This window comes from Lynx canadensis, chromosome B2 (genome assembly GCF_007474595.2).
Source record: "Lynx canadensis isolate LIC74 chromosome B2, mLynCan4.pri.v2, whole genome shotgun sequence".
Lineage (NCBI taxonomy): Eukaryota > Metazoa > Chordata > Mammalia > Carnivora > Felidae > Lynx > Lynx canadensis.
This window is the reverse complement of record NC_044307.1, coordinates 78,950,109-78,977,586: the sequence shown is the minus strand read 5'-3', so window position 1 is coordinate 78,977,586 and position 27,478 is coordinate 78,950,109. Positions and strand designations below refer to the sequence as shown.

The following is a 27,478-nucleotide window of genomic DNA, read 5'->3' as shown; positions in this document are numbered from 1 at the left end:
CAAAATCAATGGTAACCGAATTTTCTCATATTTAAAGACTGCAAAAATAATTCCTCATGTTCTGAAGGGGGGGCAAAAAGTCCAGTGTCAAACTGATCACCTGTGCCTATGCAAGAAAATGCTTAAGTATGACAGGAAATGTGGCCTAGGTCATAAAAACAAGACACCCTTCTTAGTTACAGGTCTTCCTCTGCTGCCAAATTCAACATGCTCCACACCACAATGGTAAATCTATCTGCTGAAAAGTAATGCACACAGCCTGATGGGAGATTAAAAACTCTATCCAGAAGAAGGAAAGAATACCAAAAAGATCACTACTGAGAAATTCTACATAGTGGAGTTCTCCAGGTATCTGAAGATTGGCTCTTCAAACATTTGACAGTTTTTTGTTTTGTTTTGTTTTGTTTTGTTTTTAATGTTTATTTTTGAGAGAGAGGGAGACACAGAATCCAAAGCAGGATCCAGGCTCTGAACTGTCAGGAGAGCCCAATGTGGGGCTTGAACCCATGAACCATGAGATCATGACCTGAGCAGAAGCTGGATACTTCACCAACTGAGCCACCCAGATGCCCCCCACCCTTTTTTTTAATGTGACATTCTTCTTTAAATTACTTTTTAATGCAAATCTAAGATGTCCTATATACTTTCTCAATACCTTAAACCCTATTTTTTTCACAGAATGTTTTCCCTCAATTATACAGTTGAATAACAAAACTGAAGAGAAACATTAAAATAAAAGGAACCACAGGAGTACAATTCAAACAGCCATCTTAACAAGATGATGTATTAGAAAACATAACATTTTCTTTAATGTCCTACTTCTTACTAGTAAGCACAAAATAGCAAAGATATAAATCTTACAGACTATGAAGTACAGGACACTGCTTTTGTACTTTTACTTTTAATGCCTTCCAAAATACTGACATATATTGCTATATCTTCAGAGTGGTGCTCACGGAGAAATACCCATTTGTCCCCATCTCCCACATTCCACCACCATGTCCACCGATCTACGCTGGATTCCCCAAGCTCCAGTAGAGTGGCTAGTTCTTTCCCTAATCCCTTGCTATGGGCAATGCCATTTTACTTCCACCCCTTAGAGATACTCTAAGCCTTCAATGGTATCAGATGAATTATTGCCTATCCAGAAAAGAGGTGGCCATTTTATCACTGGCTCTCTATGCCCTATTTGGAATATGGACTACATAAGTATCTAATTACTATTTCTAATAACCACCATGCCTGCACCAATAATCAAAGTTGCTGTGGTCCCTTTTCTCCCTGACATTTTTGTCCTTTGTTACCTTGTCCATCACACTTTCAGCTTTCACATAAAAAGAATGACCTATGAGAGGCACCTGGGTGGTTCAGTCGGTTAAGTGTCAAACTCTTGATTTCGGCTCAGGTCAAGATCTTATGGTTGTGAGATCATGCCCAGCATCAGGCTCCACACTAAGCAAGCAAGGAACCTGTTTAAGATTGTCTCCCTCTCCCCCTACCCTCTCTCTCTCTCTCAAAAAATAAAAAAGCAGGGCCTGTGCGACATCACCAGCCAATCTGAGTACTCCTTCATTGTGACAAACCAGTAAAGTACACTGGGTCCGGACTGATTTCAGGTCTTTGGCTCTTCTGGCTCTCTCATTTGTGTTGGGTGCTTAGGAGCTACTATTTATTCACTGCCAGGAAGGCTTTAGTATATTTTTCTGGTTCCGTCTCTAATACAGATATTAGAGAAACCAAGCTATTTCAGAATGCTAACTACTGGAAACTTCAAATTTCACTGTAGTGCCTTACAATTATAGCAATATTATATAATTATAAAAAGATATTTCAAAGTTAGTTATAAAAAATAGCAGAGAATGCTAAAAGAACTTATAAAAGAAAACAAAAGCTCTACAATAATAGAAACATCAAGGGTTCCTGGGTGGCTCGGTCCATGATCTCACGATTCGTGAGTTTGAGCCCTGCATCGAACTGTCAGCACAGAGCCCGCTTCAGACCCTCTGTCTCCCTTTTTCTCTGCTCCTCTCCCACATGCACACACTCACTCAAAAATAAACATTTTTTTAAATGTTAAAAAATATATATATCAGAAAGAATAAAGAGGTTTAGGAGACATAAGAATATTGATCAGATTAAATCCTGTTTAATTTAACAACAGTATTAAGAATATAGCTCTTAAAAAAAAAGTATAGCTCTTAAAGCTCGCATTTAACTTTACTCACTAAAGTTAAAAAAAAATACATAACTGCAATATATCTTCCAAAAAACACTAGTAGTCCTATATTATTTTACTATTAAGCAAAAATACTCAATTCTAAATATATTACAGCCTTGAATATAGTATAAAAAGGAACACATAAAAACAAAAGGCCATTTTTTCTTCCATTTTCCTGCCCTGTTATTTTCTTAGAAATCAAATCCTTTATTAAGGACCTTTTGTTAAAAACAAATGTATTACTTTCTATAAATGACATTGCTAAATAAGAAAAAAAGCATGTATAATAAAACACATACAATTTTTTTTAAAGAGATCGTCTTTCCCATTAAATTTCTTATTTAAAACAGTTTTTGATTTTTATCACTGGAATAGAATCTGTGTGCAACCTTTTGTTACCTGAAAAATTTCTGAAGCTCCACATTGATTGCAGAGATTCCGCTGCTGCCTCCCCCCCTAAAATTTCCCATCAACCGGCTGAAACCAATTCTTTTTGACCTATGTTTGGTCAAAAGTAGGCCTCATTCTTCCAGTTCCTGATCTGATGAGAACTACTAGGAGGCATAAAATCCTTGGCTAGTTACCAAGGCACTGTGCAAAATGAAACACAAGTTACTTATGAGCTTAAGAAAGTTAAATCTTGTTTATAAATTTATTTTCTGCAAAGTTAAATATGATTAACTCACATAAAAGACTTTGAGAACTAGATATAAAAACCAATAATGAGGTCACTTGAGGACAAAAATACCTATCATAAGGTACATGACTTTTACATCCTCCCTATGACCCTAAACCCATTACAACATGGGTACAAAGAGGCAGTCAAAAATGTAAACCCCACAGGAGAAACCGAATAGGGCTATATAATCTGTAAGTATTTGACAGCTACATTATTCTAGATAACACTACAAAATAATTAAAATTATAATTTTAAGTAAAACAATTTTCTCCAGTCTTATATAATGTATTTCATTTATTACTAAAAACACCCAAAATATATGTATATTTACACATCCTGCTAGATTTATTGAGTCTTTATAGACTGTGGTGAAAAACAAACAATACAAAGTTGACTTTGGTCTAAGACAATGCGGAAGTGTTTGCACTTCCATTTCTTCATACCACAAATGACAGGTTTAAATCAAAACTGTCAGTTTTAATAGCTGTGACAGCATTTAGTAAAGAATACAGCTAATCAGTAATTTTCCTGTGACTTGTAGTAACTAGTTTGAAATACCAAAATATTTTAAACGCTACACTGTTTTATGTTTCAGACTATAACTTAGAAATTGGTAATTTATAACTCAAAGATTCTTAAAAACCAACTTAATCACATATAGAGCTTTTGCAACATCAAACTGCTCACCTGTCCCCTCCCCCAAAAATAGGATTTAGTAATTTCCTTTTCGATTTAAAAGTGATCTGACTGTAATCATACATGTGCACAGCAGTGTAGTAAGAAAACAGTTAACTATACACCTTTGTTTAGACTGCAAACAAACCAAATGCCCATCCACAGAGAATAGAATATATAGTATATCCATATAATGGAACACAACTCAGCTCTTAAAACGAATGAGACAGATTTATATGTACTGACATGGAACAAACTCTAAGATAAAACATTTAAGTGGAAAAAAAAAAGTACAGTCGAACACAGTGTATATAGCATGTATACACACATATTACATATAATTGAAACTCACCAATTAGTCCATGTAAACTTTAAACATTTATCAAAGTAGCCATCTATTATTTCTTCCCCATACTCCCTTTTTTTCTACAGTTCTAATTTATTAAAATAAGTATAATTTCATATTCCAAAAATTACTGTAAATTATAAACAAAATCAACAAGGATGAAAAACTTAAAATTGATTACAAACAAGAAAAGGGTCAGTTTTTTAAATGAATAACAAAATTACACTGAAGAGGAAAAAGAGAACTAACCTAAGTATTCTAAAAAACACAGTCTTTTTACTATATGCTCTAAAACTAAAGGTAAAACACCTACATACAAATACTGAACTTTAGTTAGGTTTTTTCACAGCTGTCTGTTAGAAATTCTGAATCTATTTATGTACTCTAAAGCAAATAAATAAATATCTTAAGAAAATGGAAGCCAGACTCATCACCATTAGAAAAGGGAACAAATATGATAAGGGAAGTTTAAAATGAACTGTGATCTTAGATGGTAATTATAGGTATCAAACATTATATAACTTATGGTTATACACACAGACGTACATACACATACAGAAACAGATAGGTGTGTATGTATACACATACATGTATTTCCTACCTCTGCTGAAAGGGCCTAGAAGCAATGATACCCCAGAAGATTATGGGGTAGATTATGGTTTCTAAATACCACTCTCAAAAAATTAAAAAAAAAAAAAAAAGGAAGAAGTTTTCTTGAAGAAACATATGATTTAAGGTTAGGACAGGTACCTTGCTATGCTAAACAAGTTGCTCAGAGATTGATAAAAATATGAAAGAGAGAGAGAGAGAGAGAGACAGAGAAGCTTCAAGAAAATCCCACTGCCCAAATCTGGGACAATTTGAGCATCAAAATATATTTTAATGGATCCTAACCCCTAAAATGAATTCATGAATCTATGTTGTGTGTGAGAGAGACAGAGACAAAAAAGGAAAGCTTCTCAGAGTAGAATGCTAAGTAATAAATGTACAAGAAATTATGGAATTAAGAAATTACCATTTGGCCATACACTAGTGAGTGAAGGTGTTATAAGAAACAGTATTTACTTCATCACAAAGTATCTCTCCACAAGATCTTTATAATTTACAAAGAGAAAATGGGTAACTATGTGGAGAAACCCAGCAGGCACTACCTTAAACAATCAAAATTAAATTACCAGTGATGGAGCAAATAGATATTGCGTGCCTCATGATACAATGCCCTGAGAAGACATCATTTCTGTGATATTTCTGACCAAAACAAAAAACAAACAAATTTAATCATATGAACACCTTCACTAAACATAAACTGAGGGACATTCTGTTAAATAAAGGGACTATGCTCTTTAACTATGTCAAAGATATGAAAAAAAGAAAGATGGGGGAACTGTCCCAAATTAAAGGAAGCTAGAGATAGAACAGTTAAATATTATTTTACTATTAAAGTCATTAGGGTCGCCAGGTGGCTCAGTCAGTTAAGCGTCTGACTTCAGCTCAGGTCATGATCTCACAGTTCATGGGTTCTAGCCCTGCATTGGGCTCTGTGCTGGCAGTGCAGAGCCTGCTTGAGATTCTCTCCCTCCCTCTCTCTGCCCCTACCCCACTGCGCTCTCTCAAAAATAAGTAAACTTTTAAAAAAGGACATTAGTGGGCAAGTGGCAAAGTTATCTAAGGTTTGTCAAATAACAGTAATGTGTCAATACTGATGTCTCAACTTTGGTATTTTATGATTAGGTAACAGAACGTCATTGTTTCAAGCAATATGCACTAAAGAATCTAGGTAACAAAGGGACACCTTGTATAAAACTTCCTCTCACATAATTCAGAAAAAAAACGCACAAACACATACAGAGAAAGACTATAAAGTATACATGGTAGGGGCACCTCAGTGGCTCGGTCGGTCAAGTGTCAGACCCTTGATTTTGGCTCAGGTCATGATCTCATAGTTCTTGAGATTGAGCCCCATGTTGGGCTCTGCACTGACAGCATGGAGCCTGCTTGGGATTCTCTCTTTCCACCCCACTCTCACTTGTGTGCTCTCGCTCGCTCTCTCTCTCGCTCTCTCTCTCAAAAATAAATAAACTTTTTTTAAAAAAAGCATACTTGGTAAAACGTTAGATTTAGAAATAAAAAATGAGAAAAACAAAAAACAAAATTGAAGACTACTGAAATGTCTAACAATGCTACTATATTCTTATCTTTGTCCTTGCTAATCAAAAACTGCTCAATTATTTCACTATTCTAAAAGATTCATAATTTGAAAATTAAAGATCAGGGAACATTTCTTCTAATCCTATCACTGCAAATCACTTTCTACGTATCTTTGGCAAATAAATCTTCCCTCAGCCTAAGATTTCTCATAATAGAAGATGAAATAATAGCTACAACTAAAATAAAGGTACACAAATGAAATGAAAATTAGCTGTATGTACCTGTATGTTTCCCTCACTGTTTGAGGGGAGACAGAAAAGAATGTTTCCTTAACACGATCACTCTGGCAGCCTGCCAATCTAAATACCATCAGTCCTGAATGTCTGCAGCAAATTTAGTTGCTGCAATCTTGTAAGGTGTTTGGCACTTCACATAACACATTTTGACAGTGATTAACAGATTGTATTCCAGAGTGTAGTTAGTTGCTTTCTAAAGGAAAGAAGTTAGATGCCTGCTCATTAGGTTTTCAAAATTCATTTTTGACAATGGTGACAAAAAGAAACATCATTCTTTCGTTTTTCTAAGGCAGTTTTAACTTACAACATTATATATTATAGCAGTATTTTCCTCATTTAATGCTCAGTTTTCTTGGAGACCATACCAAAGTATGCATTTCTCTGCCTTCTGTTCTCTTACCACAACCTGAAAGATGTGTGTTTACTTTGTTTCTGAAGAGATGTAAATGAAACCCATGGTTTTTGTTGCCCCCAATATGTATCACACTCCTCACTAAAGCAAGTCTATGTTTCCTTGAAAAAGTTAAATATCCTAAATACATCAGAGATAAAAATTTCAAGTGAATTTCATTTAGAATTTGTGTGTGCATATATATGTGTGTGTGTATATATGTGTGCACATATATACATATGTACATATGTGTGCACACATGTGTACACATATACATGTGTGTGCACATATGTGTGCACACTTATACATATGTGTACGTGTATGCGTATACACGCACACATATATTAGCATGTATGTGTATATGTGTATAGGTAATGTACACATATGTATATGTACATATGTATGTGCACATATGTGTACGTGTGTAAGCATATATACACATGTATATGTGTACATGTGTGTATATATACACGTATACACACACACACACACACATGACAAAGAAAAGATTTGAGATTAAAATTAAGCTATTGTCTTCCAATGTTTCAGCAAGCCAGCCAGCCTACAAAGGTTTTTTTTCCATACTAATAATACCCATGTTTCAGGGGATGCAATCCCACTACTTCTACACCAAGGAAGGGAAAAAGGAAGAGAAAGATCCAAAGAGAATGGAGTCTCCACCATTTGACCTGGATTGCCAACATGAATTCTATCCAAATACAATTCCCTAGGTAGAGAAACTCCCTACCACCTCAACTCCTGAGAGACTGGCCATTCATTTAAAACATGAGTCTGGAACCTTGCTGATCCATTTGGTCTGGTCAAATTTATTAGACAGAGATCATATTAATTGGCCCCTTTCAAGTCTCAAAGTTCTGACTCAAGAGACGAGTGACTCGACTTCAGATTTCCAAGCTCACCAGAATCCCTGGAGCTACAACAGCCTCTACTCAAAATCCTAGGACCTAAATATTCTAATTTGTCTAATTCGGGCACTTGACTGAAGTTATGCTTACCCTACTCTGCTTAATTTAACTCTTACAAAATTCTAGGACACTGCTTCACACTAGACTGACTCTTGTTATTTTTTAAACAAGCTGACCTCCATTTGTCTAAACATACTGCATCTATTATTGTGTGTTCTTTATGTAGGTTCTGTGGTTTCTAGTTGTATATTGTCCAGAAAAAAGTAATCTTTAAGGTATATGGAGTCAACAGGCATTGAAAATGAAAATAGTTTTATGAGATTGCTCTCTTCTGACAATTTCTTCTAATCCCATGAGATTAAATACTTCATATGATAAGGATGTCCGTGTTTACTTCTCTAGCCCAGACCTCTTTTCTGTGTTCCAGACTTACCAGTGCAACTGCTTATTCTCCATAGCTCACGTGGATGTCACAGAGACACTAAAAACTAATTATACCTACCCAAAATTAAATTCTTGATATCCCCTTCCCTCAAATCTGCTTTTTTCCTGTCTCAGAAAAAAATAACTCTACCCAGCTTTTTATATTAAGAAACATGGATATGATTAACACCTCCCTTCCCTCACCTTGTAGCTGATCCTCATTATTCATGGGTTCTGTATGTACAAATCTACCTATTTGCTAAAGTGTACTTGTAACCTCAAAATCAATACTCTCAGCACTTTTACAATCATAGGCAGACATATACAGAGCTGCCAAAATTTTGAGTTGCCTAATACACACATTCCCAGTTGAGCTCAAAAAAAACAATGCTCTGCCTTCTTGTTTCAGTTCTTCTACTGTAAACAAATGTAGTCTATTGAATGCCACATTTTCCACATGCTTGGGCTTTTTGGTGGTGATTCTGCTGTTTAAAATGGCCTCCAAGCATATTGTTCAATTCCAACACAGCTGTAATGTGCCTTAAAGGAGAAAACAGATGTTAGATAAGATTTCTTTAGGCATGAGTTACAGTGCTATTGGCTGTTGAGTTCAATGCTAACAAATCAACATATATTAAGTAAGGTGTCTTTAAAACAGAAACACATATAAAACAAGGTTATATATTGATCAGTTGATGAAAATATTGTAACCAGAGGCTCACAGGAACCTAACAGTTTTTCCTCTAGGAGCACTGGTTCAGCATTAACTAATTCAGTGTCCATGGTGACTTCAAAGAACTAATGTGAATAAAAATCAACCGTGGGGGTGCCTGGGTGGCTCAGTCGGTTAAGTATCCGACTTTGGCTCATGTCATAATCTCATGGTTCATGAGTTCGAACCCCACATCGGGCTCTCTGCTGTCAGCACAGAGCCTGCTTCAGACTCTCTCCCTCTCTCTCTGCCCCTCCCCCACTCATGTTCTCTCTCCCTCTCTCAAAAATAAACATAAAAAAGTAAAAAAAAAGAATCACCTGTGTACAAAAACCCATCACCAAGTCCTATAGATATTCCTTACAGAACATAACTCAGATCCATTAACTTCTCTTTAACCTGTGTTGTCACAGTAGGCCATTATCTCTGGCCTGTAATAAACTTCCTTACTTCCAACTCTTGCACCCTTCAAATCCATTCTCCTCAAAGATCAGTGACTCTTAAAACAAAATGGGTCACCACTGGTTGGTCCCTGATTTAAACCATTCAATTATTGCCTAATGCACATCAGATAAAATCTAAAATTCCTCACAGGCCCATAGACTTAGTCTTGATATCCTGCAGACCTCTCCGGCTTCATCTTAGCACCACTCCCCTTCTCACAACACTCCAGACATAGTGATTTGCTGCTGTTGTTCTTTAAAAATCAAGAATTTTTCTGCCTCAGGTACTTCAAACACACTGTTATGTCTGCCTTCCCTCAGCTCTTTTCCTACACAACTTCTACTCAATCTTCAGGTCTAGTTTTAAATGTAACTTTCTCAGAGAGAAAGCCTTCCTACCCAAATGCAGACCCTCTATTATATTTATTTACAGCATCCTCTATTTACATTACACCCATTCATTTACATTTACATTCCACAAATGTATTAGTTATTTGCTTAATATCTGGTTCTCTACTAGGCTATAAGCTCCATGAGGACAGACCTATACCTTTGTAGTTTGCGACTATCCTTCTTACATCTGAAAGTGTTGAGCACATAACTTGATAAATGAATGAATAAATGAAGGAGTATGACTATATGTTTAAAATATTTGGAGGAAGTGAAACATTAGTTGCATGTGGCAGTCATATATTTCTCTGTAAGTGAACCTTAATTATAAAAGACACTAAAAATTTCAAGAAATTTCTTGAGTCTCTGCCCCCATCTCTACATACTATAAAATGATATGTACTTCTTCAACAATTAGCCAAGACTAAACATATTCTGAGCAAAGAGCGTTACTGTAGAAGGGCCAACATGGTGGAGAAGTAGGGGGATCCATACTTCTGCGTCTCTCAAAGAAGTGCGGAAGCCAGAAGACTTTGAACCCCAGAGTCTGGGAAGAAAAGAGACTGAATCTACCAGGAATAAAATGGGACAACTTGAGAAAAGATAGGTGGGTAATTGCAAACTGGGGGAGATAAAACAGGCTGCGTAGGCACAGACGGTAGGGATCCCCTTCGGCAGAGACAAAGGGAAGAGGAAGCAGTTAGGAAAGTGTAGGACCGTATCTGGACAGCAGAAAAGACCCCGAACTGGGAATGAGAGGGATCCCATCTCTAACTGCAGGGCTTTCTTCAGACTGGGGCTGGCTCCCTGTTTGTGCACCTGGGAAGGAGGGGAGCCAGCCCTGGGTTCGGTGGTAGTCCAGGGACGCAGTCGCAGTGGGAGAAAGCAGTCCCCTCCCTGGAGGGCTGCGTGACAGTACAAAGCCTGCCTGTGTTCTCCACCCCCAGGCTCAGTGGCTAGGTGGAGGGCGCTGTCCACAGTGGGAGAAAGCAGCCCTCTCCCTGGACTGTGGTGGGACAGAACAAAGCCTGCCTGCGTCCGCCACCCCGGGGCTCAGGGGCGAGGTCAGTGGCACAGTCTGCAGCAGGAGAAAGCGGCCCCCTCCCTGGAGTGCTGTGGGAAAAGACAAAGCCTGCCTGCATCTGCCTTAGTCTGCCACCACCCTCCCCCCCAACCTGTGGGCTTGGCGGCGCAGTCCATGGTAGGAGAAGGCGGTCCTCCCTGAAGTGTGGTGGCACAGACAAAGCCAGCCAGGACCACATATCAGGCTGCACTGAGAGGTGCTCCCCCAGTGCCAGAGTGCACGGAGCAGGACTTTGAATCCTGGCCAAGCGCAGGGTCAGGGAAGTTGGCGGACCAAGAAGGGATGCCCCATCTGCACCCACAGCACAATGAGAATGACTCAAACAGAGTCCACCAGGTCCAGGTCCGTGGAGAAGAGACTACAGGATCGCCATTTCCCGCCCCCCCCCTCCACCACCACCAAGGTGGGGCCTCAGGGATGAGGCCTGGGGCCCATAGTGGAGGTGGGTCCAGACTACACCAAATCACGCCCCTTCACACCAGATAACTGTGTATCTACTGGAACTGGACAGGCCCTGCGGACAGCTTCTCCAGACCAGCGCTGCAGCACTGCCTGGATTAACTCTAGGTCAATTCTGAATATATACATATACTCTCCATCCCCCCACCCACCCCCGCATTTCTCCTCCTTATCCTTGCCCTCCTCTAGGCTGTTACTCTGGTTATTGGTTTGTCTAAACAGACATATTTAATCCTTTCTCTTGATACATGTTCTATACCTCCTTCTTTACATTCCTTTCTCTCTTTCTGGAATAATCAAACCATATAGTGTCTCTGTTGGGTAACTTTATCTTCGTTTTGTTTTCCCCACCTCCGTCTTTATTTTCCTTTCTCTCTCTCTGGATTAAGCCTTTTAGTCTCTCTGCCTAAACAACGTTTTTTCCCTCCCCCCCCCACCCCACCCCCGGCATTTCTCTCTTTGTATGTGCTCTTCCATCAGCACTGCCTCCACCCTCTTCTTTACTTATAGTCTGTGTTTTTGGTTTTTTGTTTTCAGTTTTTGGGGTTTGTTTTATTTCTTTGTGTCTTTCTATCTCCTGTTTGTCTGTTTGTATTCCTTCATAGGGCTACTCCAAGTAACAAATCAAAGCACACCTGGTGGAGGGTCCAATATATCACTATGAGCAGGGTAATAAAAAAACCAAAGTCACAACAACAGAGAGCAAGTAACAATCTCCAAAAAAAAAAAAAAACACAAAAAACAAAAAACACCTCCTGAAGGGCCAGGCCCTGGAAAGTATATGACCCCCCTTTGATATAGCAGGGCTCGCAATGCAGAGCACACAACAAGCTTTTATGCGTAAGGGACAGAAAACTAGCCAAAATGATGACATAGAAGAATTCTCCTCAAAAGATTCCAGGAAGTAGCGACAGCTAACAAATTGATCAAAACCAATTTAAGCAATATAACTGAACAAGAATTTAGAATAATAGTTATAAACTTAATTGCTGGGCTTGAAAAAAGCACAGAGGACAGCAGAGAATCTATTGCTGCAGAGATCAAGGGACTAAAATATAGTCATGATGAGTTAAATGCTATAAATTAGGTGCAAAGCAAAATAGAGGCAGCCACAGCGAGGAATGAAGAGGCAGAGGGGAGAATAGGTGAATTAGAAGGTATAAATATGGAAAAAGAGGAAGCTGAGAAAAAGAGAGATAAAAAAATCTAGGAGTACGAGGGGAGAATCAGAGAACAAGGTGATGCAATTAAAACAGAACAACTTCCGTATCATAGGAATTCCAAGAAAGAGAGAGAGAGAAAGGGGCTGAAGGTGTACGTGAACAAATCATAGCTGAGAACTTCCCCAATCTGGGGAAGGAAACGGGCACTGAAATCCAAGAGGCACAGAGAACTCCTTTCAGACATAACTTGAATCGATCTTCTGTATGACATATCATAGTGAAACTGGCAAAATACAAGGATAAAGAGAGAATTCTGAAAGCAGCTAGGGATAAACAGGCCTTAACATACAAAGGTAGACATATAAGGGTAGTAGCAGACCTATCTACTGAAACTTGGCATGCCAGAAAGGAATGGCAGGAAATCTTCAACGTGATGAACAGGAAAAATATGCAGCCGAGAATCCTTTATCCAGCAAGCCTGTCACTGAGAATAGAAGGAGAGATAAAGATTTTCCAAAACAAACAAAAACTGAAGGAATTCATCACCACTAAACCAGCCCTACAAGAGATCCTAAGGGGGATTCTGTGAGTAAAATGTTGCAAGGACCACAAAGTACCAGAGACATCACTACAAGCATGAAATCTACAGATAACACAACAACTCTAAACCCGTATCTTTTAATAACAACACTGAATGTAAATGGACTAAGTGCTCCAATCAAAAGACACAGGGTATGAGAATGGATAAAAAAAACAAGACCCATCTATTTGCTGTCTAAAGAGACTCATTTTAGACCCAAGGACACCTTCAGATTGAAAGTGAGGGCATGGAGAACTACCTATCATGCAACTGGAAGTCAAAAGAAAGCTGGAGGAGCCATACTTACATCACACAAACTAGACTTTAAATTAAAGGCCATAACAAGAGATGAAGAAGGGCATTATATAATAATTACAGGGTCTATCCATCAGGAAGAGCTAACAATTATAAATGCCTATGCACCAAATTCAAGAGCACCCGACTGTATAAAACAATCACAAACATAAGCAACCTTATTGATAAGAATGTGGTAATTGCAGGGGACTTTCATACTCCACTGACAACAATGGATAGATCATCTAGACAGAGAATCAGTAAAGAAACAATGGCCCTGAATGATCCACTGGACCAGATGGACTTGACAGATATATTTAGAACTCTGCATCCCAAAGCTATACTTTCTTCTCAAGTGCACATGGAACATTCTCCAAGATAGATCACATACTGGGTCACAAAACAGCCCTCAATAGATATAAAAGAATTGAGATCATACCATGCACACTTTCAGATCTCAATGCTATGAAACTTGAAATTAACCACAGAAATAAGTCTAGAAAACCTCCAAAAGCATGGAGGTTAAAGAACACCCTACTAAAAAACGAATGGGTCAACCAGGCCATTACATAAGAAATTTAAAAATATATGGAAACAAATGAAAATGAAAATACAACAATCCAAACGCTTTGGGATGCAGCAAAGGCAGTCCTAAGAGGAAAATACATTGCAATCCAGGCCTATCTCAAGAAATAAGAAAAATCCCCAATACGAAATCTAATAGCACACCTAAAGGAACTCAAAGCAGAACAGGAAAGACACCCCAAACCCAGAAGAAGAAGAGAAATAATAAAGACCAGAGCAGAAAGAAACAATATAGAATCAAAAAAAAACCAACAACAACAGTGGAACAGATCAATGAAACCAACAGTTGGTTTTTGAAAAAATAAACAAATCGATAAACCTCTAGCCAGGCTTCTCAAAAAGAAAAGAGAGAGGACCCAAATAGATAAAAGCACAAATGAAAATGGATTTATTACAACCAATCCCTCAGAAATACAAGCAATTAGCAGGGAATACTATGAAAAATTATTAACACCCACACACTACCAAAACTCAAAAGGGAAGAAACAAAAAATTTGAACAGACCCATAACTAACTAGTGAAGAAATAAAATCAGGTATCAAAAATCTCCCAGCAAATAAGAGTCTGGACCAGATGGCTTCCCTGAGGAATTCTAGCAGACATTTAAAGCAGAGTTAATACCTATGCTTCTCAAGCTACTCCAAAAAAACAGAACTGGAAGGAAAACTTCCAGACTCATCTATGAAGCCAGCATTACTTTGATTCCCAAACCGGACAGAGACTCAGCAAAAAAAGACAACTATCCCAGGCCAATATCCCTGATGAATATAGACGCAAAAATTCTCAACCAGATACTAGCAAATCTATTTCAACAGCATATAAAAAATAATTATTCACCATGATCAAGTGGGATTCTTTCCTGAGCTGCAGGGCTGGTTCAATATTCGCAAATCAATCAGTGTGATACATCACATTCATAAAAGAAAAAATAACAACCATATGATCCTGTCAATAGACGCAGAAAAAGCATTTGACAAAATATAGCATCCTTTCTTAATAAAAGCCCTCAAGAAAGTCGGGATAGAAGGAACGTACTTAAACATCATAAAAGCCATTTATGAAAAGCCCACAGCTAATATCATCCTCAATGAGGAAAAACTGAGAGCTTTCCCCCTGAGATCAGGAACACGACAGGGATGTCCTCTCTCACCACTGTTGTTTAACATAGTGTTGGAAGTCCTAGCATCAGCAATCAGACAACAAAATGAAATAAAAGGCATCAAAATTGGCAAAGATGAAGTCAAACTTTCACTTTTCACAAACGACATGACACTCTACATGGAAAACCTGACAGACTCCACCAAACGTCTGCTAGAACTGATACATGAATTCAGCAAAGCCGCAGGATACAAAATTAATGTACAGAAATCTATTGGATTTTTATACACCAATAATGAAGCAACAGAAAGACAAATAAAGAAATTGATCCCATTCACATTTGCACCAAGAACCATAAAATACCTAGGAATAAACCTAACCAAAATATAAAAGATCTGTATGCCAAATACTCTAGAAAGCTTATGAAGGAAACTGAAAAAGACACAAAGAAATGGAAAAACAGGGGCGCCTGGGTGGCGCAGTCGGTTAAGCGTCCGACTTCAGTCAGGTCACGATCTCGCGGTCCGTGAGTTCAAGCCCTGCATCAGGCTCTGGGCTGATGGCTCAGAGCCTGGAGCCTGTTTCCGATTCTGTGTCCCCCTCTCTCTCTGCCCCTCCCCCGTTCATGCTCTGTCTCTCTCTGTCCCAAAAATAAATGTTAAAAAAAATAATAATAATAAATTAAAAAAAAAAAAAAAAAAAAGAAATGGAAAAACATTCCAGGCTCATGGATTGGAAGAATAAATATTGTTAAAATGTCACTACTACCCAAAGCAATCTACACATTTAGTGCAATCCCAATCAAAATTGCACCAGCATTCTTCCCAAAGCTAGAACAAGCAATCCTAAAATTTGTATGGAACTACAAAAGATCCTGAATAGTCAAAGTAATACTGAAGAAGAAAACCAAAGCGGGAGGCATCACAATCCCAGACTTCAGCCTGTACTACAAAGCTGTAATCACCAAGACAGTACGGTATAGGCACAAAAACCAGCACATAGACCAATGGAGTAGAACAGAGACCCCAGAATTGGACCCACAAATGTATGGCCAACTAATCTTTGGCAAAGCAGGAAAGAGTATCCAGTAGAAAAAAGACAGTCTCTTTAACAAATGGTGCTGGGAGAACTGGACAGCAACATCAGAAGAATGAAACTAGACCACTTTCTTACACCATTCACAAAAATAAACTCAAAATGGATGAAGGACCTGAATGTCAGACAGGAAACCATCAAAACCCTACAGGAGAAAGCAGGAAAAACCTCTTTGACCTCAGCCACAGCAATTTCTTACCTGACACATCTTTAAAGGCAAGGGAATTAAAAACTATTGGGACCTCATCAAGATAAAAAGCTTCTGCACTGCAAAGGAAACAATCAACAAAACTAAAAGGCAACCAACAGAATGGGAAAAGAGACTTGCAAATGACATATCAGACAAAGGGCTAGTATCCAAAATCTATAAAGAACTCACCAAACTCCACACCTGAAAAACAAATAATCAGTGAAGAAATGGGCAGAAGACATGAATGAACACTTCTCTAAAGAAGACATCCAGATGGCCAATAGGCACATGAAAAGATGCTCAACGTCACTCCTCATCATGGAAATACAAATCAAAACCACACTGAGATACTACCTTACACTGGTCAGAGTGGCTACAATGAACAAATCAGGAGTTACAGATGCTGGAATAACATGTGGAGAAACCCTCTTGCACTGTTGGTGGGAATGCAAACTGGTGCAGCCGCTCTGGAAAACAGTGTGGAGGTTCCTCAAAAAATTAAAAATAGATCTACCCTATGACCCAGCACTAGCACTGCTAGGAATTTACCCAAGGGATACAGGAGTGCTGATGCATAGGGGCACTTGTATCCCAATGTTCACAGCAGCACTTTCAACAGTAGCAAAATTATGGGAAGAACCTAAATGTCCATCAACTGACAAATGGATAAAGAAGCTGTGGTTTATGTATACAATGGAATACTACTTGGCAATGAGAAAGAATGGAATGTGGCCATTTGCAGCAATGTGGATGAAACTGGAGGATATTATGCTAAGTGAAATAAGTCAGTCAGAGAGAGATCCATATATTTTCACTCATATGTGGATCCTGAGAAACTTAACAGAAGACCACAGGGGAGAGGAAGGGGGGAAAAAAGTTAGAGACAGGGAGGGAGGGACAAACCATAAGAGATTTTTAAATACTGAGGACAAACTGAGGGTTGATGGGGGGTGGGGGAGAGGGGAAAGTGGGTGATGGGCATTGAGTAGGGCATTTGTTGGGATGAGCACTGGGTGTTGTATGGAAACCAATCTGACAATAAATTATATTTAATATAAAAAAAAGCATTACTGTAGAGACAATACTAAATGAACAGCCAAACTTGTCTGTAAAGTTCAGACCAAATTGAAGTTTTGAAGTATTTATATAAACTCTATAAAGTTATTGCATTTTATCATAGGGTAAAGACTGGGAAAGAGGAAGAAGCTTTTACTTCTTTTAATAATTTTTTTTTACATTTAAACAGTAGTTCCAGGTTTCTTTCCTTTTCCTGTCATTCTCCCAAATTTTCAAGTCAGAATTTGTAACATGTTGTCTAATTTTTACATTAACTTTATTTTCATAATATGAGAGAAATTTTATCAGGATTTAATTTTTTCTCACTTTTTCTTCTCTGAAGATTCTTCAAGTTACAAACTTTTAATTATTTCTAATATAATTCTTTCACATTCTCCCAATGTCCTGAAGTTTTTATCCTTTCTCCCAAATGATAAAATATTGCTTCTACTTTGGAAACAAAACCTAATCTCTTCCCACAAATATTTTCTGATATTCTAAGTTTCTCCATCACAGTAAAATAAAACACTAATATCCAACTTGCGTTTTTTGACAAACTACATAACATCCTATTTGCCTTTGATCTACCTTTTTTTTAAGTTATCAATTTTAATATATATACAAATAAATGACAGCGTGAAGAGTATCCAGAAAATCTTTTACTTCTTCGCAAATTTCACATCATTCAATCAAAAAGACAAATATAAAGTTATTGGGTTTTTCATTTGCTGCAACTCTTAACACTTCAATTCATTCTTAGTGACCTGGAGTCTGTATTTTATTCATCTTTTTCATATTCCAAACTGTTCCAGGTGAATTGATAAAAGCCAGTTGTCCTTTCAAGATCTAGAACCAACTTTCAACATTTTCACTGGATATCTTTCCCAAATAGCTATGTTTTAGTTTCATTATCAAGTGTCTAACCACATATTGCTGAACAAGCTAAAGAAGCAATCACAGTGCCTTTCATTTCACTTTGGAATTATCAGTCTGTGACTTCCTCAGTTGAAATAATTCTTCTTTATCTTTCATTTTTTTACCATTCTAAGAAATTAACATTTTTACAGATGCTCTCTTAAAAGTAATTTCTTTGTTCCAAGAAATAAAATATTTTCTTGTTATGAATAGCAGGTATTTCATTTCTATCAATGTGTTCTGAGTAAGCACATGAAAATTTGCAAACATATTTCTCCACAAAAATTACATTCACTTAAAAACCCAGTAATTTCAAATGGATTTAGTTTCATATTCTATATATTTTTTTGCCAGTGCTTTTCCACTTAGAAACTGTGTGCTTTAAATGATTCTCTTTCACTGCCAAATTCTTGTTATCCACAGAATGTCAAATGCCAACTACCAAAACTATGCATGTCATAATTCTTTTTCTTGGTTATCCCTGGTCTTGAATACTCTGCAAGTATAGGTTCATAAAAGAGCCTCTCTTGTGAGACTTTACATTATGCTAGTGATAGACACAGCAACTAATTATTGATGACGATGTTGAGCAAGTACAGAATTTGGTTTTCCAAACTGTTGTTATTTCAACACCATTATTTGACTTGTCTGGTGAATTCTTAGAAATTTTTGTACTTTGGGGTGCCTGAGTGACTCAGTTAAGTGTCTGACTTCAGCTCGGGTCATGATCTCACGATGGACTCTGTTCTGACAGGTCGGAGCCTGGAGCCTGCTTCAGATTCTGTCTCTCTCTCTTCTCTCTCTCTCTCTCTCTGTCCCTTCCCCGTTTGCTTGCTCACTCTCTCTCTCTCTCTAAAATAAATAAACATTTTTAAAAAAATGTTTAAGAAATTTTTGTGCTGTTTTGTATGTAATTTCAAAAAAAAAAAAAAAAAGCTTCCACAAAACAAACTACAACTGACCATACCCATAACATTGAAGAGCTGAAGAATAAGAAAATACTACACACCAAGCAATACAAAGCTGGAAAAGCATCAAAATAAAACAAAGTCTATACAGGTGGGTTAGCACAAAATAGCTCAGTGGCTGAGTTACACCAAACCCTCACTGCTTTTTTTGCACACTGGTTGTTAAAAATTCCTAACAGTTACAAAACAACTGAATCATGATTTGACCTTATAGTTCAAAATGGCTGATGTCATGCTTGACAGTCCTATTTCATTCTTGAGCCACAATTGATTCTCCCCATGGAATTTGGGGAATAAAAAGAAGAGATGGGTTGCCTTATAACCTTCTTCTTCCAATACCCCTACATTTATCTTGAAAGAAGACAAGCCTTAAGATTTTATTAAACTCTTGGGTTGCTGTGTATAAGTTGCTGCGGAGTTTTAGACACAGGTTTTTGCATTTGGAACACTGCCTTTCAAAGGTACAACCAGGCCTCTTATTTATCTGACATTTTCCAGAATGAAGAATCCCCTAAACGAAGCCAAATCTCCATAAAAATAAATCTTAAGTACAAAACTGTGAAAGGTCTGAGATTTTACCCTACTCACAACCTAACAAGTTAAGCTCCCACAGTATCTCAGCCCACAAAATAGATCTTAAACTCAAATATATTAAAGCTTGCCACCATGTGGCCTCAAGTTAATTTTCTGTTCTTTTCTCCCTCCCCAAATCATATTTAGAGTATTTTTTTTTCACATGATTATTTGTAATCATGTGTGTGTTTACTGGTTTATTTTCTCTTTCTTCCACTAAGCCTAAGCTCCAAGCAAGGAGAAACCATATCTATTTCATTTATACTTGTATATCCAACACTTTTTATAAAACCATAACACGGAAATCAATAAATATCTGTTAAGTGAAATTTAAAAGTATTTATATGAAATTTGTTTCTACCTAAAAGCTTACACACATGCTATTCCTCACTGGTGCCCCACTCTCACCAACTCACACCTTGAAACCTGTATGAATTCTCACCTGCCACATGACCCAAAAGGGCCACATCTCATAAATCTTTCCCCAATGCAATTTCCTACCAGATTTTACTTAATTCTCACAACCCTGTATTATTTTCTGCAATTAAAAAATAAAGAAACTAAAACTTAGAGAGGTTAAGAGATGTGTGCAAAGTCATAATCCCAGTGAGTCTAGGTTTAAAGTTATGTGTCACTCCAAAGCCCCTATTCCTAACCCTCTCTTATGCTGCATCCTTAGCTAAAAACGATTCTCATACGATGATACTGATTCAAATCAAAGCCCAGTGCTGCCACATATTAACAGTGTAATATTGAGGAACCTCAGATGCTATGTAGGTAAAATAGGGGTACAGTACTTACCTAAAAAATGTATACAGATTAGATGATTTATATGAAAAGCACTTAACACAGGAAACACAAGAAACATTAACTATTACTATCATTATATGCCTCTAAAACAGACGACAGTAATTTTTTCTGTGAAGGCCAAGTGGTAAATAGTTTAGGCTTTGCGAGCCACAGTCTCTGCTACAACAAAGAGGCAGCAAACTAGATTTGGCCCAAGGATCAAAATTTGCCAACCCCTGGTTTAGAGCAGGGTCTTTCGACCTGCACTGCTGATATTTGGGGCTGGACGATACTGTTGTGGAGGGCTGTGCTATGCATTGTAGGAGGTCTAGCAGTATCCTTGGCCCCCACCCAGCAGATGCCAGTAGCATCACCCAAGTGGGCCCAACCAAAAAAAGATCTCCTGCAGAGCAAAACTGCCCCAGGTTGAGAAACACTACTCGTGAAAATTAATAATTTAACACACTAAAAAGTATTTATACTCACTTAGCTAAAATTCCCACACTTAGCAATAACTTTATAACTTCTGTGATACACACGGCTGTGGTTGAAAAGTAGAGTTCTCTGTCTGATGTCCTTGTGTATCTTAAAGCTATCGTATAAGCTGCAGCCACCAGGGTCATCACTGCCAAGCAGTATAACTTGAATAATAAACTGACATTTTCTGGAAAATACGTACAACAAAGATATTATTTAGTAGACAATATTATGTTTATAAAAGTCAATGTTATAACTCAAAATGCTTTCCAATTTCAAGCACAAAATACTTTTTAAAACCCATGACATTTGAACATTTATTTCAAAACAATACATTTCAATTACATGAACACAAACATACATACATACACAAAACACAGCTGACTTTAAATATTAACCACTTAGGCAAGGATTTTGTTCCTGCAAGATTATGCAGCACACTGACACAGTTTCGGATATCCTAAATTAAATATTTAATATAGCAATATAATGTTAGTGTTCTACATTTTTAGTGGGCATATAAGACTTATGCCTAAGACACAACAAATATTTATTGGCAATAAGCCTAAATCTGTACATTGTTGGAACTATTTCAGATGATTTGAGTTCTGTAATTGTGAAGTTTTGCTCATCATTAATCTTGCTGTCCGTATTCTATGTCATCAGAACAATTTTACTTTTTCCCCTTATTTCCTGTGTTACTACAAAAAGACTCTTAAGGTTGGACTTATTTGAAAAGGGAGAATACATATGAGAACGATATGCACTTACAGACAATGCCCTGGGCAGGGCTTGAATGATAAACGTAGGTTCCCCAACCAGGAAAATAATTTAGCACCCATGCAGAAAGATATGCTCTAAGTATTTGTTTAACATTTACTCAGAGGTGAAGCCAAATGCTCTTTGGGAGAAGGGTGGATTAGGAATCTGGGAGTCACCCAACCTGTCCTAGCTACTGCTCTGAGGTCCAGAAATTCAACTCTGCTCCTAACGTACACATCCCACTCAGCAAAACAAAGTGCTTCGGGGTTAATCAGAATCACTCATGAAATGGCAATTAGTCATCAAACATTATTACCCTAACTGCCATCCCTGAGGGAAAAGCGGTGGGGCTCACCCTCCACCCCAAATTATCAAGTGTTCCTTCTAACCACACACAACATTCTCCAGGGAAGGAACTCTTAACTACTGCTTTCTCCATCTCGTTACGTTTCAGCGCTGTTCTAATGCCCCAGTGATGTTTTCAGTGGCTGTCACATGGACCAGCCGCAGCTTGGGCTCCGCGCCGGAGCATGCCCTTAAGCCTCTGAGCATCCGTAGGGCAGAAGGCGCAGAAGAGACCGCAGCCGCGACGACCCCGCCGGAACGGAGCACAGTCCTGCCTCCCACGGGGTGATGCGGGTCCAGCCCGGGACCTGCGTTCCGGCCCCTCTCCGGGTCCGCCGCAGCCCGGGCCTGTCCGAATTCGGTTCCCACCCACTGCAAGCTCGTCGAAGCAGGCACGGTCTCCGGCCGCCGAACGGCCCCGCGCGGAATCCGCCTCTGGGAAGGCAGCCGCAGTAGGAGGCTGGCTGCCCGGCGCTGCCCTGACAGGCGGCGGCGCGAGCTCGCGCCAGGGAGCGGCTCCAAACAAACTCCGGACGCCCGACGCCTCAGCCTTGCCCCGAAGCCCCGCGGGCGCGGACAGAAGCTGACACTCCCGCGCCACCGCCCCCCGCAGGTTCCCCCGTTCCAGCGGCCCCCGGCCTCACCTCTTGGGGCAGCCATGGTTCCCCGACAGCCCCGCGCGGAACTGACGCACGCCCCCTCCAAGCGCCCTCCTCGGGACACCGGAGACCGCCTCCTGTGGTCATAGAGACGAAAACCGCTCGGCCTAGAGCGCCTCGTCAGCCGACCATCCGCCAACTTCCTGCCCAGCCTGGAGCCAAGATTAGGCTCCGCAATCCGAGCTACCGCCGAAAATGGAAAGACCCGGATGGAAAGAGGCCTTTACGGCTGAGTCCTTGCTGACAAGTGCGTAAGACTCGAGTCGAAGACGTCGTTCTGTAAACTACACCTCCCGGCCGGCTAAGGAAGCGGAGTCAAGGGAGCAGAGCGTTGCGTTCTGGGAATTGTAGTCCTCACCAAGGTGATTTGGTAGCAAATGAAGACGGGGTCAGACTTAATGATTCGTGCCTGTCAAAAGCTGTTGTAGAAACCCTCAGAACCTGTAAAGTAACAGAAACTACTTTCCATAACTTTTGTAACTTCCACCTCGCTCATTACCTTGCATTGTTACCTCTTCATATGACTTATGTATTTTTCAGAAGTCTTGTGCCTGTGTCCTTATTGTCAGCGTTGTCATTGATTATATTTACTTGACCGGACATTCTAACTACATGATCTTCTCACAACAAAAGGGCCTCAAAAATATTAGACGTGTCAACAGGCATTTACTTCAGCCGCTATAATCTTCACTTTCACTAGAGGATATTTATTAGCATAAACTATGTTAGAAAAATTCATTGGCAAAATGAAAGGCTTTCCAGATAACGTGGATTGGTTAAAAATACTATGAAGGCACCTCAGCCCTTACAGGAATAGCGGTACAAGAATCTGTGATGCCCAGCCGCCTACATCTCCCGTAGCACCATCTTTCCCTAAAATGACTTTTTAGAGATTTGAGTGATTGTTCTATGTGTTACCGTTAGATAGACATTTACATATATATATATATATGTATATATATATATATATAGTGTATTAACAGTATTGGGAAATTTTGCATGCCTTATTAGCATCACGTTACTATCTGAAGGAGCTTTGTAGAGTCAGACATTTGATTGATCTCATTTTCTAACACTGTTGGACCTTCCCTTTACCGGTTGTACGTGTGCTCACTGGTGCTAATCACCTCTTCCTGTAATTGGTAACGGTCCCCTAGTGTATGTTCTTAACATACTCAAAAAAAAAAACCCTCATATGTGGACTTAAAATTAATTTTAAAAACATGATACATTCCTAATTTTTTTTTACAACTATGGATTTGTACAGTTTATCTCTTCCCATTTTGGATATCATTATAGTCTCAATTCTATTAACTCTAATTATCCTCCTTTTGATGCTCAAATTACCCCAGTGTGGCCCCTGTGAGCCTACTCCTTTCTTTACACCTGCACAAGATTTCTGAAGCATTCTTTATTTCTGGCAACAAGGGTTTCCAGCCAATCTTGATTTTTTTCCTGTCATAGGTAATGCAATCAACTACACTTCAAGGAACCGTGGTTCCTTCTGGTAGAGAATAGTATCTCACACACACAGAGACATACACACAGGCAAACGCCCACACACACATGCACACTACTTAGGGTGGTGAGTAAAATGCTGTTGGACTGTTTTTGTGGCATTTCTGGTTCACATAACTTATGCTGCTGAACCCTACTTTTCTTAATAAATTTTAATTGCCCGAAAGACTTCCTACTCCATTGGAATGAACCTTGACTAGACTTTGATGCCTCTTGTCCTAACCTGTCCAGCCCAAGACCAGCAGGGACAAACCTGTATTCAGACAGAGCAGGATTATTGATCCATTCCAGTGAGGGAAACTGCACAACAGAGGAATTGTGTGGGATGTCTCTGGAAATACAGAAAGAGTTATAAAATCTGGGACAAGGATGTGGACTTAAATGAAATTTAAAGGAAGTAGTGTTTTGATACATTCAAAGCAGGGCTGTTTATAAGGAAGTTCACATCAGATATGGACTAAAGAATAGTCTCAGGATCCTGTTTCTTGAAAACAGCAAAGTTACTGGATGTGGACTGTTGTATTCAGGAGCCTCTAAAATGAAGACTTTCCTCTTAGGTTGGAAATTGAAGCTGCTTCTTTGTGTCAAAGTAACTTAAATCCTTCAAGCAAAAGCAGGCTGTTTAATTCTTACTGATAAAATGTCAACAGCAAGGTTCTAACAGTATATGCTCTTAGAGAACAAAATTTTTCACTGAGTTAGAGAGTAGACACGCAAAACAGGGGATGGTTATTATATTCTACTGCAGCATGCCCTTCAGAAAAAATATTATTTCCCATTAACTTTCTAGCTTGAGTTTCTGTTCATTATCTCAGCCCAATGAATGGCCAAGCAGATATTTACATTCTTTACATCTGAGCTAAATTTTACTTTCTCATTTTGAATTATCCTAAGTCTTAGAGGAAAACCTGTTGACTTAATGTGCTTCTTTTATGTATACTAGTGTCCTATACAACCCTGATTAGTGCAAGAAGCAGTGATCTTCAACATGTGAACCACAGAGTCATTTGCCTGATAATGTGCTAACCTGTGTCTCAAACAGCTATTGGCTATTACCAGTTGAAACCATAATGATATTCCTGATTGTCACTATCAAGCTGCAGTATTGCCTTGAAATCCTGCTCACTTCTATCTCAGCTCAGGCATGAGAGTGACCCTAGTCTCAATGAATTATATAAAAGGAAGCCCATGGGGCGCCTGGGTGGCGCAGTCGGTTAAGCGTCCGACTTCAGCCAGGTCACGATCTCGCTGTCCGTGAGTTCGAGCCCGCGTCGGGCTCTGGGCTGATGGCTCAGAGCCTGGAGCCTGTTTCCGATTCTGTGTCTCCCTCTCTCTCTGCCCCTTCCCCGTTCATGCTCTGTCTCTCTCTGTCCCAAAAATAAATAAACGTTGAAAAGGAAGCCCATTACTATATCCATTGGTAATAAAGTAAAAGTGTAGGCTGTGCAGTAAGCAGTACCAAAAGGCTTAAGGAAGTTACAGTTAAATTCAAGTATGTAGCTACACAATAGGTTATTAAAAGTGGTGAAGTTTCAAGTATAGTAAATCATTAACTATAAAGAACAGTTAGACAAATGCAGATATCTAAACATAATTGCTTCCATGACAATTTAAGCAAACTGTTCATTCTGCTATTAAGAAAATTAGAAGCACCTAGGTGGCTCAGTTGGTTAAGCCTCTGACTCCCAGTTTCAGCTCAGGTCATGATCTCAAGGTTGTAAGATCAAGCGTGGTACTGGGCCCTGGAGGTGAAGCCTGCTTGGGATTCCCTCTCTCTCTGCCCCTCTACTGCGAGCTCCCTCTATCTCTCTCTCTCTTTCAAAATAAATAAATAAACATTTAAAAATAAAGAAAATTATATTTGCTAGGTAATTATTTTAAAACAATTCTTTTCTATGGTGTAATATTACTAAAGACAAGTTAAAAGAATTGTTGCATTTTGTAATTGAGAAAATAATGAAAATACAAGGAGACATGAAAAATTCAGTGTCTGGACTTGTGTAATAATCATCAATATCTAAACATTTATTTGAGCTTAACTCTCCCTTGCCTCTGCTTCCTTTTTTAGTTACCATAATCTCATTTTTCTTTTCATGCCAAACAGTACTGATTTGTAGTCTGTACTTATTTCTACGATTTTCTGCTTGCTGCAGTCCTGTTTCTACGCAAGCCAACTCTATTAAAACAGAGCTTAGCAGATGCCGACTCCATTGACCTTTTCTCATTTCTCATCCTCTTCTGTTTATTCATCAGACATTGAGTGAAAGCCATAATGCGCCAAGCATTATTCTGGGCACTAACTGAGAGCTTGAAAATAGAAAGTGGACAAAATAAGGGCGGGAGTGCAGTAGAATGAGACACTAGAGATTCTTTCCTCTCATGGCTAACATTAACAAATCGCTTATCATGTGAATGCTTTGCATGGGTTAACTCCTTTAATCCTCTTAACAACCCAGTGAATTAGAAGCTATTATTACCCCAATTTTTATGATGAAGAAACTGCAGCAGAGAAATATTAAGTAACACAGCTAGTAAGTAGTGGACCTTCACTTTACTTCCTTGACCACAGAGACTCCTTTCTTTTTCTACTCCTCTGACTGCTCCTTGGTCTTATGTGGTCTCTTCCTCCTCATTCCATCCCCACTCCCTTGGGGATGACCTCCCAAATTACCTTTGTCCAGTTCAAATTCCAGTCATCTCTGCTTTATTATTTTTGTCATCCTTTAAACACAGATTTTCTAGTACTGAACATGTTCTCATTTTTGATCAACCAGTTCCTCTTCCCAACTGTCCTCAGCCTCCTAGGGTAGACACCCTGAGGTCATACTGTGATATTTCCTTCCCTTTCCTGAGATGTTATATCCTGTTCATCAAATCTCACATTTGCCCCTTCATGTCATCCATTACCACATGCCTGAATTCTTTCAACAGCTTCCTAGCCATCTCCTTAACTGTAGCGTCTCTCTCCCACAATCTTCTGCTCAAGAACCTACAATGGCTTTCTAATTGTACTACATAAAGTCCTAATCTGACTGCATAAAGGCAACCTATTCCTCTGCCTGGCTTTCAGCGTTCTCCAAAAGCTGTACCAACCTGGCGTATCCTTATTTCCTACTACTTCTCAAAAAATAATCTCTTTTTCCTCTGTTCCTCTCTCTCTTCTTTTCCAATGACTATTTGGCTACTGATCTCTTTATCAGTTCCCACCTTGGCTATTAAAA

General features: G+C 38.8%; 1 protein-coding gene across 2 annotated transcripts in view; it reads right to left on the bottom strand.

The window, feature by feature from the left end:
- The window catches only part of SLC35A1 (solute carrier family 35 member A1), a 33,769-nt gene extending 10,701 nt beyond the window's left edge, over positions 1–23,068 (bottom strand). The window contains exons 1-2 of one of the 2 annotated variants that reach the window (XM_030315947.1): positions 22,725–23,068; positions 20,983–21,160 (exon numbers count right to left, since the gene is read on the bottom strand). In XM_030315947.1, the coding sequence (XP_030171807.1) occupies positions 20,983–21,160; positions 22,725–22,740 (194 nt within the window). In that variant the 5' untranslated portion in view covers positions 22,741–23,068. Of the gene's footprint in view, positions 1–2,617; positions 4,071–20,982; positions 21,161–22,724 lie in introns of those variants that run through there. The other variant, XM_030315948.1, reaches the window with a different exon arrangement.
- Positions 23,069–27,478: the final 4,410 nt, after the last annotated feature.